Consider the following 15,700-nt stretch of genomic DNA (forward strand, 5'->3'; position numbering starts at 1 on the left):
ATAAAGAAGATGACTGGACTTCCTTTTTTTAATTCTAATTTTTCTGAAATAAAATCAGGTAAAAACATGTGTTCAGGATTCCATTAGGTAGAATTGTTAATGGCAATTTTTTTAGATCAAACATTAACTTCACTTTTTATTGTATAAGTGACATTTTAAAATTATTTCTAGTAGAATATTCCCAGTGATATCTGGCATCAAAGGGTGAAATATTAATATTTTCTTAATAGGGATCATTATAGTACACTGAAAGGAAAATTTAAAGGATTCAATTTACTTTCTAATGCCAGACTTTTCCATCTGTGATTGTCAGCACTTCTCACTTAGATCTGTTACTGTAAGTTGTCCACCTGCTGATTCTCCTTCTGTTGTTATTAGATGGCAAATATGCCATGTGCCAGGTGGTACACAGGTCAGAATCTATGTAGGTCATAATAATTCTAAAGTAATACGAGTGCATATTCAAATACAAATACAGGATCTTCTTAGTGCTCCAGCAACAAAATAAAATTATAGTTTGAATTGAAGTGGTAATAATGTTTTGTGGATGACAGTCTCACTTCACTGAGATTGTAGTATCCAGATAATTTACTTAGGTAATTACACTGTTTAGGAATCACTGAATTGCATAACTGTGGGTGATATAACAATATTGGTTAAGAAAAATTACCTGATGATTTCATTAGGTCATTTTGCAGTGATTTAAGTAACTGAATAGTGAAAACATGACTAAGCCATGGTATCCTTTTGTTTCACGTTAAAGAGTGAGCTGAGTCTAAGAAAGGAGTATTCTAAAATATAAGAACTTGCATTACGGAAATTTTATCAAATACCTGCTATTATTTTTTTAAATAATTCATTGTAAGTATTTGGTTTGGGTACAACAATAAAACTATGCTTTTATTAAATGATATATTGATCACACCCTGTAAATATGTTGTAATGCTTACGTAGTGCTAAATGTGAGATGAAGAATTAGAATTATTATTTAACTCAGAGCATTCTGCGTATATTTTTCTCTGTATATGTACTATCTACTTCTATATCAATATTTTCCCCAAGGTGAATCGCATCTTCTGTTAGTTGGAGACCCAGGAACAGGGAAATCTCAGTTTCTCAAGTATGCAGTAAAGATTACACCACGGTCTGTGCTTACTGCAGGAATTGGATCTACAAGTGCAGGTATGTGCTTCTTCGCTTGGAAGTCTTTGTAATGTACTCCAATGCAAAGAATGTAGAGAGGCCTTTTACCTCTCGATTTCGGGTTGTGTGAGTACAGTTTAAGCAAAAAACTGGGTGGAGGCATGCCATGTCTCTGCAGAAGGGCAGTTCTGCTTGTTCTGTATCAATGGAGCAGTGTGAAGAGCTTCTAACAGGGAACCTTATGAGCCCCATCCAGAAGTATTTCTCACTGGTTTGCTAGGAGAGGATGATGTGGATCTGTATTTTTAGTGTTCCTCCCAGCTGTGACAAATGTGACATTCTCTCCAGAGCTCACATTGTGTGATGTGCTAGAATCATGTGGTTTCCCCTGAACGTGTGTGTTCGGGGGAATATATGTTCTTGTGTTGTTTTATATATTTTGGCTGGTTGCCAGTTTGATTTCTGCTTGTTTTCTGGAAATATTCCCCTGTGTTGAGGAGCTATTTCTGATATATAAAAATGCTTCAGAGAGCAAAGTTTATTTAAAAAAAAAAAAAAAACAGTCTGACAAGCTTTAAGTATGTCCTAGCTGCCTCTGAATGCTAGATATCTTTACAGACTTTTCAGTGGACAATATGCTGGCTCAGATCACCTCTGCAAATGACTTCATTTGAGCAAATGACTATATTGCTAGTACATAGTGAAACAATAAAGGGCAAAAATGAGAAGATTTCAGCCAGCATGTGTATCTTAACTGTTTCTCAGATACTGCTGTTCACTTTGTTTGGAAACAGTATTATTTATACATAGGAAAACCAGATAATAAATGTTTGCCAGTTCTGAAGCTACGCGTACGTGTGTGCTGTGTCTTCTGTAGCTTTGACAACTATTTCAGTGGTAGTGGAATGAGCACATACACTCATGTTTGAAATACACGTGCCCCTGATTTTCCACCCAAGCAACTGACAAATGTGTCTGAAGAGAAACTATTTTGGCTCAGCATAATGTTATGTCTACATTTTGTTCTTTGTTAAGAACTAAGAACAGGCTGGATTATTAAAATTTTGCCCAGGGACTGGCAGTGACCTAGAGTAAAGTTTTGTCATGAATTTCATTGCAATCTTGCCCGCTTTTATTGGGAGTAATCTCCCTGTGTCAGCTGCTCTTGGCTTCTGATGTTTCTGTTGCCTTCTTCACCATGTTTCCCACTTCACCTTCATTTTCTGTGTGGTCTGGTTTCCAGGTCAGCCGTGACAGTTATGTTCAAAGACATTTCCCTGAAAACCAATATGGCAGTTTACAAGCTTATAGTGATACACATGCAATAGAATCAACTGAAATTATGTGTTGGAGATAATAGTTTCATCTTGTGAAAGGATTGTTTTAGACCTTTAGATCATCTACATTTCACTTTTCTTTATATTTAAAAAAAAAAAAAATCACTTTATCTCCTTCATTTTCCTGAAATCTTACTGCAGGTGTGTTAAATTTTCACCTTGAAATTCTCAAGAACCCTTGTCATGAATGAAACTTGAATATCTCACTAGAAACCCTAACCATAGTTTAATTGTAGAGAACATTTTCATCATTTGAACTAAAACATTAATTTCTAGCCCAAGAGTTTGGATGTAGTTTGAGTTATTTTCTTTGCCCTCCTTGTTCAAGGAGTGTCTTATTAATTAATATTTTTGGAGCTGTACCTAGTGTTGATTTTTTCAACTTGCTGTTCATGCAGAAGCACCAAATGATGAGTTTTGAGAACTATAAAATTGTGTTAAATTTCTTGTCATAATTGCATTCTTCAAATTACCAATTTCTACTTTCTCATTAGGGGAGACTCCTAATGAATATTTTCTCCTCCATAGTAGAAAGACTAAATCTGTAAGTTCCATTTCCTCCTAGTTCCTTACATTATACAAAACTAGTCTGTACTGCAGTTTATTACTGACTTTATGATTACAGTCTACATATGCCAAAAGACACACTCATGAATTGGTAAAAGCCTGGATAAACTAAAAGTTGTTTTATACTTGGATTCCTTCTTCAGACAAATCTGCCAATAACTCACCAAACTCTGATAAGATCTTTTATGTTAACATACTTTGTATCCATTGCGCATCTGGTGGTAGCTGTTGGGGGACATTGGAATTCTTCTTTCAAAGCTGTTGTATCAATTTTTTATTTTTCCATAGAAGCATTTCTTGATGCCTGGACATGGTACTAGATAATTAATGCACCTCTTTTACCAAAACTCCTTTTGTTTTCTGTTCTACTTAGGAAAAGTTTCCTTTTAGATCCAGTACGATTCTTTGGGGCCCTGCAGTATCATCTGTCTGCTGCAAACCTGTTGACCTATCTAGACCTAACTAGAATTAACTTTGCAGAATTGCTGAAAAAGCAATCCAACTCTAGCTTCATTTACTGTTAAGTCCCCCACTCTTTCAAACAGGTTCAAACCTTGCTTCACCCAAGGCTTTTTAAACAAAATCTGTGCTTCATCAGATGTACTTTGCTGATTCAGAAAGTATGATCCTGGCTAACACCCTGTTTTGTTTTATCCATTTTTTATTTTTTTTTTTATTTTAATTGAATCAGTATTGAAGAGCTTCATCTTCCTTATCTCACTGAGAGGCTCAAGTTGACAGCTTGCTGCAAATAACTTTTCCAAAGGACAAGTAATCCATTCTATTTGTGGGTAAAACAGAACCTTACTTTCAGTCACTAGATAGCATGCTGAGTTTACTTGTTTTATTAGGATGCCTTTCTTGCTAACATGTAATACAGGTTTTCTGTTGATAATTCTCTCCAAACTAATGACTTTTACAAGGAGCCAAGCTTTATTCCTTTGTCATATCTTCCATTAAATTTGTCAGCCACAAGGTCAACCCACATGCAGCATCTCAGTGGGAAAAATTTCCTTTGAGAGTAGAGGACTTTCTCATTTGAAAGTAAAAGATGGGAGCCACCTATCTCACATTTTTTTGTCTGTAGAATGTTCGTATTTTGTAAAGACCTGGTTCATTCTTTCTGCTTCCAATCTGAGAATGACAGGTAGTCATTCATATGCCCTTAATTTTTCAGTATTGGTACGTACCTTTCCAGAAGGAGACTTACTGAAGTTTAACAAAATCTCTCCCTGTTTCTGCCTTACTATTGAATTTAAATGCTTTGCAGTTCTCACAGCTGTAGTACTCCGTGTGCGTATTTGGAGGAGATAATCACTAATAAGGAAATATTTCCTTTTTCCCTGGAGCCTTGCAGCAATCATTTCAGCGTGTTTGACTTCATAGGGGTTGCAGCCCACACATGCCTGCTGCTGGTGGGTCTGAAGCTCGTGGGCATTCAGGCCACAGTCACGCTGACATTTTCTAGTGCATACTTGTGTCAACGGTTTATGGGCTGGTCCGGCCCAGTTCCGTGACCAGCAGGGCGGAGGGATCTGCGGATCCGCGCCTCTGGGAAAGGGGAAGCAGGGGACCCCAAAATACTTGAAAACAACAGCACTAATCTGAGGTGGAACAAATGATTTTACTAAATATAGTATTAGTAAAATACAATGAGAGAGAGAGAGAGAATCTGTTTGAATTGTATAGACCTCACCACAATGCTGGGGTGAGAAGTGCAGTCCAGTTGAGTGACTGAAGTACAGACGGCAAAGTGCAGATGGCGAAGCGCAGGCAGCGAAGCGCAGATAGCGAAGCGCAGACAGCGAAGCGCAGGCGAAGAAGAAGGATCAGGTGACCTTGCATGGAGTTATATCCCCTTGCTGACCGCAAAGCCTCCTGGGGAAATGCAGTTCTTCTCCGTCGGACGAACATTCGGCAGATATCAAACCCCACCCCCAGTGCATTACATGATGTTATGGTGTGGAATACTGATGACCAAAAATCATAAAACCATGACATTCCACCCCTTATTCTACATCACTACATCATGCTTAACACATGGGATTACAGACTGCACTCCCCCAACATCAAATTCCCTTGTGGTACACACTGAACATCCCCGTTTTTCTGCATCACCCACCAGGTGGACCCAGGTCCCTGGGCAAAGACAGTTCCGCGAAGAGGTTTGCCCTTCCCAGAAGCAGGAAAAACCCAAACTGCTTTTCCTAACATGTTCTTTACATGTACTACAGGGACCTTATCTCCCTCTACAATATGTAGGGAGCTGGATTGGGTAGGACCATCTCGACTGATTGATCCTCTGGTGTTAACCAGCCAGGTGGCTTCTGCCAAATGCTTCTCCCAGTGTTTAAATGTTCCGCCACCCATTGCTTTCAACATGGTTTTTAACAACCCGTTGTAGCGTTCGATCTTACCAGAGGCTGGTGCATGATAGGGGATATGATAAATCCACTCGATGCCATGTTCTCTGGCCCAAGTATCCACAAGTGAATTTTTAAAATGAGTCCCATTATCTGACTCAATTCTTTCCGGGGTGCCATGTCGCCACAGGATTTGCCTCTCCAGACCTAATATGGTGTTTCGGGCGGTAGCATGGGGTACTGCATATGTTTCGAGCCACCCGGTTGTTGCCTCCACCATGGTGAGCACATAATGCTTACCATTGCGAGATCGTGGCAAAGTGATATAATCAACCTGCCATGCCTCCCCATATTTGTACTTTTGCCATCGCCCTTCCTCCCAGAGAGGTTTCATCCTCTTAGCTTGTTTAATTGTGGCGCATGTATCACAGTCATGAATGATTTGTACAATGGCATCCATAGTTAAGTCCACCCCTCGGTCTCTGGCCCATTTGTATGTTGCGTCTCTCCCTTGATGACCTGAGGTCTCATGGGCCCACCGAGCTAAAAATAACTCACCCTTGTTCTGCCAGTCCAGGTCTATTTGAGCCACCTCAATTCTGGCAGCTTGGTCTACCTGATGGTTATTTCGCTGATCTTCTGTAGCTCTACTCTTGGGCACATGAGCATCTACATGACGCACCTTTATAACCATATTTTTTGTTCGGGTAGCAATATCTTTCCATAGGTCAGCAGCCCAAATAGGCTTGCCCTTTCTTTGCCAATTATTTTGCTCCCACTGCTGTAACCACCCCCATAAAGCATTTGCTACCATCCATGAATCAGTGTAGAGATAGAGCATTGGCCACCTCTCCCGTTCAGCGACATCTAAGGCCAGTTGGACAGCCTTTACCTCTGCAAATTGGCTTGATTCTCCTTTCCCTTCGGTGGCCTCTGCAACTTGTCGTGTGGGGCTCCACACAGCAGATTTCCATCTGCGATGCTTTCCCACAATACGACACGATCCATCTGTGAACAGGGCATATTTCTTTTCATTCTCTGGTAATTCATTGTATGGTGGGGCTTCTTTAGCACGAGATACATCTTCTGCTGGTGGTGTTCCAAACTTTTTACCTTCAGGCCAGTCCATGATGACTTCTAGGATTCCTGGACGGCTGAGGTTCCCCATCCGTGCTCGTTGTGTAATCAGTGCAACCCACTTACTCCAAGTGGCATCAGTAGCATGATGGGTGGAAGGAACCTTTCCCTTGAACATCCAGTTCAGCACTGGCAGTCGAGGTGCCAGAAGGAGCTGTGTTTCAGTACCGACTACTTCGGAAGCAGCCCGAACCCCTTCATACGCAGCTAAGATCTCCTTTTCAGTTGGAGTGTAGCCCTCCTCCGACCCCCTGTAGGCTCGACTCCAGAATCCCAAGGGTCGGCCTCGGGTCTCTCCTAAGGCTCTTTGCCACAAACTCCAAGTGGGGCCTTTCTCTCCAGCAGCAGTGTAGAGGATGTTCTTCACATCCTGTTCCATCCGTACTGGCCCCAGGGCCACAGCACGGGCTATCTCTTGTTTAATCTGCTCAAAAGCCTGCTGCTGCTCAGGACCCCACACAAAATCATTCTTCTTCCGTGTCACCTGATAAAGTGGGCTTACAATGAGGCTGTAGTTTGGAACATGCATTCTCCAAAAACCCACTACACCCAGAAACGATTGTGTCTCTTTCTTATTAGTGGGGGGAGACATGGCAGTGATTTTGTTGATCACATCTGTCGGGATGTGACGACGGCCATCTTGCCACTTTATGCCTAGGAACTGAATCTCCTGGGCAGGTCCTTTCACTTTGCTTCGCTTAATAGCAAAACCAGCACGGAGAAGGATCTGGATTATTTGCTCTCCTTTCTCAAAAACTTCCTTTGCTGTGTTGCCCCACACAATGATGTCATCAATGTACTGTAAGTGCTCAGGAGCACCTCCCTGTTCCAGTGCAGCTTGGATCAACCCATGGCAAATGGTTGGACTATGTTTCCACCCCTGGGGCAAACGGTTCCAGGTATACTGAATGCCCCTCCATGTGAAAGCAAACTGTGGCCTACATTCTTTGGCCAAAGGAATGGAGAAAAAGGCGTTAGCAATGTCAATGGTGGCATACCACTTAGCTGCTTTTGACTCCAGTTCGTATTGGAGTTCTAACATATCTGGCACAGCAGCACTCAATGAGGGTGTAACTTCATTCAGGCCACGGTAGTCCACCGTCAGCCTCCATTCTCCACTGGCTTTACGCACTGGCCATATGGGGCTGTTAAAAGGCGAGTGAGTTTTGCTGATCACTCCCTGATTCTCTAATTGATGAATTAACTTCTGAATGGGGAGCAAGGAATCCCTGTTGGTGCGATACTGCCGTCTGTGCACCGTTTTTGTAGCTATCGGTACCTGTTGCTCTTCCACTTGTAGCAACCCCACAACAGATGGATCTTCTGATAGGCCAGGCAAAACAGATAACTGCTTAACACCTGTGTCTACAGCAGCTATTCCAAAGGCCCATTGATACCCTTTGGGATCCTTAAAATATCCCCTTCTGAGGTAATCAATACCAAGTATACATGGAGCCTCTGGGCCAGTCACAATAGGGTGCTTTTGCCAGTCTCTACCAGTGAGGCTGATTTCGGCCTCCAACATAGTCAGTTCTTGGGAACCTCCTGTCACCCCATGAATATAAATTGATTCTGTCCCTTGGTGACTCGAGGGCATTAGAGTGCACTGTGCACCAGTATCCACCAGGGCCCTATATTTTAGTGATTCTGATGTGCCAGGCCATCTAATCCACACAGTCCAATAAACTCTATTATCCCTTTCCCCCCCCTGGCTGGGGGCAGGGCCCCTCTATTTGTTACCTCCGTTGTCTGCAGCAACTGGAGCAATCACCTTTCTGGAGAAGTTCACCTTGGTGGTTGATTTGTCTTGTAATTCTTTTACCCGTGCTTGAAGTGCTGGAGTAGGTTGCTTATGCCACTTCTTCATATCTTCTCCATGGTTGCGTAGGTAATGCCACAAGGCAAAACGTGACGTGGTCTTACTGTTGTCACTTGTTCGAGCAGGAGGACGTCTTCTTTTGATAGCTGAGACGTTGGATGACACTGACTGGGAGGAAATCAAGTTGATTAGCCCCTCAAGTAGGCTGTTTTGGGAATTCTGTTCCTCATTGGATGTATCTGTTACCACCATGTATTCATCGGCATCAGGCACGATTGATAGTTTACCTATTATATCTTCTTGTTTGTTCTCCATTCTGTCCAGCTTTTCAGCTACTTTTTCAATGGCTGAAACACAAGCTCGTAGAGGGCTTAAATGTAACTCAAAGTCTTGAAGTTTATTAAGCAACTCATTTATAAGGGGTCTTCTTTCCCCTCTGCCATACATAGCTGCAAATGTACTGGCGTACCTTTCTGGTGCAGTCTTTGTGAATGTACGCCACATGTTTGGTGTACACCTGGCTCTCTCGGGATCATGCTCTTGGTCTGGCTCATCAGGAATGAAATCGGGGCTATGTAGTGTTTCCACCACAGCACATTCTCTCAAATAACGGATGCCTTCTTCCATATCAGCCCATTTCTTCTTCTCAGGCATCAGATCGTCTTTGAAGGGGTATCTTTCTTTTACAGCTAACAACATCCGCTTCCAGAGGGTGAAGGCCTGGTTCTGGCATGTACTAATACCTCTGTCAATGGCTGAGTCCCTAGCAATGCCACCCAGTTGGCGAGCTTCTCTACTATCTAGCCACACACTGTTGGCCCCATTGTCCCAGCATCGAAGTAACCAAGTAGCAATAGGCTCATTTGGGTGGCGTGAGAAGTCTTTTCTCAGACTTCGAATTTCATTCATTTTCAGAGATCGATCAACAAAGGTAACAATATCTTGCTCACCTCTTGCTCTTCCAGGACTTCTTGCCCTTGTAGGTGTTGGTGACCGTGGTCTTACTGAGGGCCCCTCCCCTGGACTCAGAGGTGCTTCTCTTGGCCCTCGGAGCCACTCCTCTGGACCTCTTTCCTCCTCTTTTTTCTCTTCTAACTGAGTCGAGATTCGCTTTGTTTTCCGTCCTCTTACAGGGGCAACTGACATCGATTGTGGTGCCTCCTGTGGTTGATCAGGTTGGTCAGTTCCAATGCTCTCATCCTCCAGTTCAGCTTGGAGCTTGTTTCGTTCGATTATGACAGTATCTAGCTCAGATTGGAGGGTGCGTTGTTGAGATTGAAGATTGTCGAGCTTGGATTGCAGGGAGTCTCTCTCAATTCGGAGGGCATCTCTCTCAGATCGGAGGTTTTTCCTCTGGAGCAGGAGACTCTCTCGCTCATTTTGAACTTTTTCCCTGAGACTCTCCCTTTCAATTTCAGAAGCTCTCTCTCTCTCCAGGATAGTATTGAATAAGGCCCGATAAGCATTAGCCAGGCCCCAAATCATATGTGCCTCCTCAGAACTGCCCAAGCCGCAACATTCCTGCCTTAAATAGCTGTTTAGACTCTCGGGGTCTTTCAGGTGTTCTGGAGTAAAGTTCCATGAGACTGAAGATTTCCATCTGTCTAAAGTCTTTCCCAGACCTCTCCACACTCCCTGCCACTCAGTATTCTCTGGTTTTGGGGAGGACATGCTCAAAATATAATAAATACTAATACTGAGCGAAATGATGAGCAATACATTCAGGGAGATTAGTAATGCGACTAGGTGTTCATTCAAAAACTGCATTACAGGCTGAAAGGTGAGACTGGAAACCTTAAAAAATCCCAGTCCTGTAAAATTGACAGCTGTCTCCGGAATTGTAAGCCACATTGTACGAACGTGCCAGGTCCATATTTCCACCCATGTTTTCAATTGATTGTATATGCCGATTGCTCCATAGAGCAAGGTGGCCAGCTTAATTAATGCCCAGTATGTTTTGAGCATTAGGAAAGAAGAGGCAGCAGCGTGCAGCCCTTTAAGAGTCAGTTTCACTACAGAAAGCATTTTTTTTTTTTTTTTTTTTTTTTTCCTTTTTTTACAGAGGCAAGATAGTAAAGCTCAGAGTTTACAAATATCCTACGATACTGGCAGTCCGCCTGGAGTTCTCAAGGTCACGTTTTCAGAGAGTAGTGGTAAAACAGATAAGCTTTCCCAACGGAACTCTCCGAGAGCAGAGAGTCTAAACAGCTAGAAAGCAACTGTTGCCCGCATTCTCCACCAAAAATGTCAACGGTTTATGGGCTGGTCCGGCCCAGTTCCGTGACCAGCAGGGCGGAGGGATCTGCGGATCCGCGCCTCTGGGAAAGGGGAAGCAGGGGACCCCAAAATACTTGAAAACAACAGCACTAATCTGAGGTGGAACAAATGATTTTACTAAATATAGTATTAGTAAAATACAATGAGAGAGAGAGAGAGAATCTGTTTGAATTGTATAGACCTCACCACAATGCTGGGGTGAGAAGTGCAGTCCAGTTGAGTGACTGAAGTACAGACGGCAAAGTGCAGATGGCGAAGCGCAGGCAGCGAAGCGCAGATAGCGAAGCGCAGACAGCGAAGCGCAGGCGAAGAAGAAGGATCAGGTGACCTTGCATGGAGTTATATCCCCTTGCTGACCGCAAAGCCTCCTGGGGAAATGCAGTTCTTCTCCGTCGGACGAACATTCGGCAGATATCAAACCCCACCCCCAGTGCATTACATGATGTTATGGTGTGGAATACTGATGACCAAAAATCATAAAACCATGACAACTTGGCTGTTGAAATTTCTGGAGAGTTTTGTTCAGTCCACAGATGAACTACATAAAGAATTTTGTGAACTATGTTCAGAACAGCTTGTCTAAAATGTGGGAGACTATCAGCTGTTTCTCCTACTTTCCAGTTCTGTACAATACGCCCTCCTGAGCTGTATGAAATACAGCATTCTGGCATCTCCTCTTATAGCCTCTGCAGAGCCCCCTCAGAGTACTGCCTCTTGTTGACATTTTGCAAAGTCTGTCATTGTCCATATTGATGCCAACAGCATTTTGTTACTATATGCTCCTTTAGTGCTCCTCATTGAAGGCAACAAACTCAAGGGTAAACAACCATTTTTCTTGTTGTAAGCCTTTCCCTGCTACATGGTCTTCAGATGCTAACCTGTTCTCTTTTATCATCCCGTAGAAACCACTTCCAAGTGCTTGCTGAGAATTACAGTTATGAATAGAGTATATGTTATCGGAATCCTGGGATACGCAAGGTACTGAAATGGGAGACATTTTTCCCAATCTGTAGATCCCCAAGCTGTTTCTGGGCACTTGCTGGTTGATACAGGCTAAGGCAGTGACAGGGAACATGCTAGCTAACAATTTACTGCTGAGGATAATAGCATGGCAGTGCTCAGATCCATACTATGGCCCTGATCAGGTTATTGAGATGTAGCCTTTAGGCTAGTCTTTTTGCATGTTTACTCTTGACACACGATTCTTATTTTCTTGAATATTCAAAATTGTACATGAACTCGTAGTAGTTTCTGTCAGCATGTATGTTGAAAATATTTTTCTTATAGTATGACTTCACTGGCTGTTCCCTAAGCAGTTAGGCCTCAAGTCGAGGAGTCCTTAACTCTGTAGGAAGTCTACTAAACTTCTTTAAGGAGTGAATTTTGGAATTTTGATCAAAGCTCCTGGGAGAAATGCAATATCCCTCGAGCAGTGTCTCCTGGACATCTGCACATTCCCTTAATTTCCTTTCACTAATGCTGTGGCCTTGTCCTGAGACAGTTGCTACTTGCATGTAACAGATTAGAGCAGTCTCTCTTCAAAAATATCAGTCTGTTCACACCTGTTTCTGAAGACCTCCAGATAGGAGGGACAAGAAATACTGCAGGAGGAACATCTTTATCAACAGTGTTGACCAGAAGTCACAATCTTGGCAGAATACATTCAGGCAGGCTTTCATGAGAGGTTTCTTCCTGCTGTTGAAATGTCAGGCATATCATTCTGTTGATTTCTGTTACAAACCTTTGCTGTACCATAAAGCCTTCTGCTTCTTCCCAGTCTGTATCATTGCTGTCTGCCATACTTTTCTAGTGAGATAGAACAAGCTAGAGGACCCTTCATATGGAAAGATAAGCCTCATTATCATCGTAAGGTCCAGCGGACTTTCAGAGGGAAACGCATGAACTCCTGACATTTCAGCCAGTTCTTATCATTGCTGTTAACGCTTAGCTGTTATCTCCTACATCTGGTACTGCCATTCTGCATCACAAACTCTCCTCGGTTGTCTGCTGGAGGCTGGTCCCATCACCCATACCATGAACAGTGACTGCCCACCATGCTTCCAAGCCAGTATTAGCAAAAGTCAGAAATGTTGATGGGTGTCCTCCCTCCATCCCCTCCTTTGCTTCTGAGAGGTCTTTATATTCTAGATACAAACCCTGTTTAACTTGAAAGTAGCCTCCATAGTGACTCCAGCTGGTTTCTCTGTCTTAGAAATTCTTTGCCAAGACTGAAAACCAAGCGAAAATACCTCCACCTGTCTTCTGCAGCCCACATCTAATCTCATATTTCAAGACCAGCTCTTATGAAGCAGAACTTAAGCCGGAAACATAAATACAAATGAGAAGGCCTAACATGACCAGTTCCTCATACACTGTCTGCCATTACAGGTAGTTGGCGGTTTCATTTTGTCTTCCCTGCTGACCCTGAGCAGAACCCTCCAGCAAGCAACAAATGTAACACACCATCTCCAGCCCAAACTTCTTTTGTGGCTCTCAACAGAACATAAGAATCTATCCCACTGAACTTGCAGGCTACTGCCTTGCAGACTAATTGTTGTAGATGAGTAGCAGGGTAATTAAGGAAGTGAAAGATCTCCTGGAGTTGTCCAGACAGAATTTACAAGATTTAGTTACTCTCCTCTTTTCTGTCTCTTGTAATACTCTCATGAGTATTAGCATGGAGTATGCATGCACAAGGTTGTTTTTTTTTTTTTCCTTCCTTTTTCTTCATTACCACCAATTTCAGATGGCAGTAAGCAATCTATCTATCTATCTATGCAACTGGGTTAGCCAGCAGTCAGCTGACTTCAGGATAACCAGCAGTTGAGGCCTTCCAAAAAATAATGGATTGTCACATTGTCAGCTTTGTCTCTGACATTCTGACTCACTCAGGAGTCACAAATGCAGGATAGGCTGTAAACTAAGTGACCATGGTTATTGTAGCATTCTGAACACTGAAGATAGAGTATTATTATCAGTAGTGTTTTGCAGAGCCCTTAGGGAGGTTACACTTCACCAGTCTCCCTTATGATGGAGCTAGAGTAATTTGCTCCCTTCCAACTCTGAATGTCATAGTAATTCAAATTAGAATAATGCATTAATTAATCACAATGACTGTAAGATGAAGGGACAATGTGTATTTTTTTTTTCAAGCTGAACAGAAAAATAACCTCATCTTTCATCAGTAACGAGGCCTTGTGTGATCCATCTGTTTTTTGTATATGAAAAATCTCTGATGAATGTTATGACAATCTTCTAATGGAATTGAGTATATCTATGTAGCTGAGGTACAAGTACAATAGATGCATCACTATTCGTTTCAATAGAGTCTGTAGCATTTTCTTGCATGTTGATAGTTTGTGTAAATTGAAGTTTGTTGGTAAGTGAACTTGTCTTCAGCATTGAAATTATAATGTTCTGCTGTCAGTGCTACCTGTCTACGTTTGGTAAGCAGCCCTGCGGTCCTGAAAAGTTCAGAGATAAGAGACAAGCTTTTATAGAGGTGCAGTATATTCACTATATCTTTTAATGCCACTAATTTTGTGCTTTGATGTCACCTGATCATTAGTCCTAAAGCATCTGGAATACTCAAATTCCTTATCTCTGGAATATGGTTTTGCCAGAAAATGTGGCAAATACAGAAAACAGTTTGTGTGGACTGCTACAATCTGGACAGGCTTGATGAAAACCTGAGAGCTTTCCTATCTTTTGGAAAGCATAGAAAGACAACTCCTCTCAAAAAGACTGAGGTGCTCGCATAGTAGCTATGGTGGTTCTTTTTACAGTTGTCACCAAACACAGCATGGCAATTCTTTTTCTTGCAGTTGATGGATCAGCTATAAGTTAGTATCACAGAGGGGCTGCCATATTCTGTTGCAGCATTGTGACATCCGGTCTAGATTGAAGTTCACTGCACAGAAGTTCACAAGTACAGTTAACCTTTTTTTTCTTCTAAACAGTATACCTTCACCTTCTGAATTTCTCTAAATTAACTGGCTTGCAGGCTGATTGACGTAGTTCTGCTCACCATGTTTTGTAGTTGATTCTGCAATGGCAGTAACAGTTTGCTTCTTTCTCTGTAGCACATGCTTCTAAAATGCCTTTGTGCTACTGGTGGATGGATCCTGGTTATAGCTTGTACCTGATCATACTTTCAATTACTAGCAGGAACAGAGGTTTGAAATATTATTACAATAGCTTTAGCTTAAGTCAGACATCATTAGCTACCAGCATTAGCCTTTCAGTAGATGGCGATGTTAAACGTTTACATTTGAGACATACTGACTTCTGCAGTATCACATTAGAATTAGCGTTCCAAATACTAATGGCTCTCAATACAATTTGGTCATTCAGCTACCGTATGCTCCGCTGTGTTGTGATGCAAGAAAGAAACATGCACATGTAACATCCACATCAGGTCTTTCCTTTGCAATTTGAAAGTATACATTTTAAATTAAAGACAATTGTACTAATTGTGTGAGAAAGACAGAAATGCTAACTGATTGGGACATCTTCATCCTTATTAGAGAATGCAGAAAATGAAGAGAAAGCATTCTATTTTTATTCAGAGCTATATCTGCCAAGTCATCATGAAATTCATCCATTTTAAGGGCCTGGAACCTACAAGGATTCACAGTTTGTGTGGTTACTAGTAACCAGCAGAACACTATTTCTGTAATCTGACATGACAGATTACAATTTTAAATGCATATATAGTCACAGTAAACCTATAATGCTGACAAGGATTAGAAAGAATAACTGAATTGTTAGCGTCATAACAGTGTCTTAAGTCTTTACAGTTCACTGCCTCATTCTTTTTTATCTTCAAGGGTGCCTCAGGTAATAAGGAATGTGTCACTGCAAGACCTTCAGGATAGGCAGTGCATTCTTGAGTATGAAGTGCCTGCCACAAAAGGGTCTGAATCTTAATTTATACCAGTGCATCATTTGCCCTTAAAGGGCAACAAAAAACTGAAATATTTTAAATTCCAGATCTTTCAAAAAACTGAAAGAAAACATCTGAACTCGCTACTATAAGTTAAAATTAAAAAAAAATG

At 41.9% G+C, this 15,700-nt stretch overlaps 1 protein-coding gene across 1 annotated transcript in view; it reads left to right on the forward strand.

Moving 5' to 3' along the window:
- The window catches only part of MCM9 (minichromosome maintenance 9 homologous recombination repair factor), a gene marked incomplete at both ends in the record, with an annotated part of 50,446 nt that overhangs the window by 11,872 nt on the left and 22,874 nt on the right, over positions 1-15,700 (forward strand). The window contains one exon of the mRNA XM_079549918.1: positions 1,063-1,182. Within this exon, the coding sequence (XP_079406044.1) occupies positions 1,063-1,182 (120 nt within the window). The remainder of the gene's footprint in view (positions 1-1,062; positions 1,183-15,700) is intronic.

The sequence above is a fragment of the Tetrao urogallus genome, assembly GCF_951394365.1.
Source record: "Tetrao urogallus genome assembly, chromosome: 2".
Classification (NCBI taxonomy): Eukaryota; Metazoa; Chordata; class Aves; order Galliformes; family Phasianidae; genus Tetrao; species Tetrao urogallus.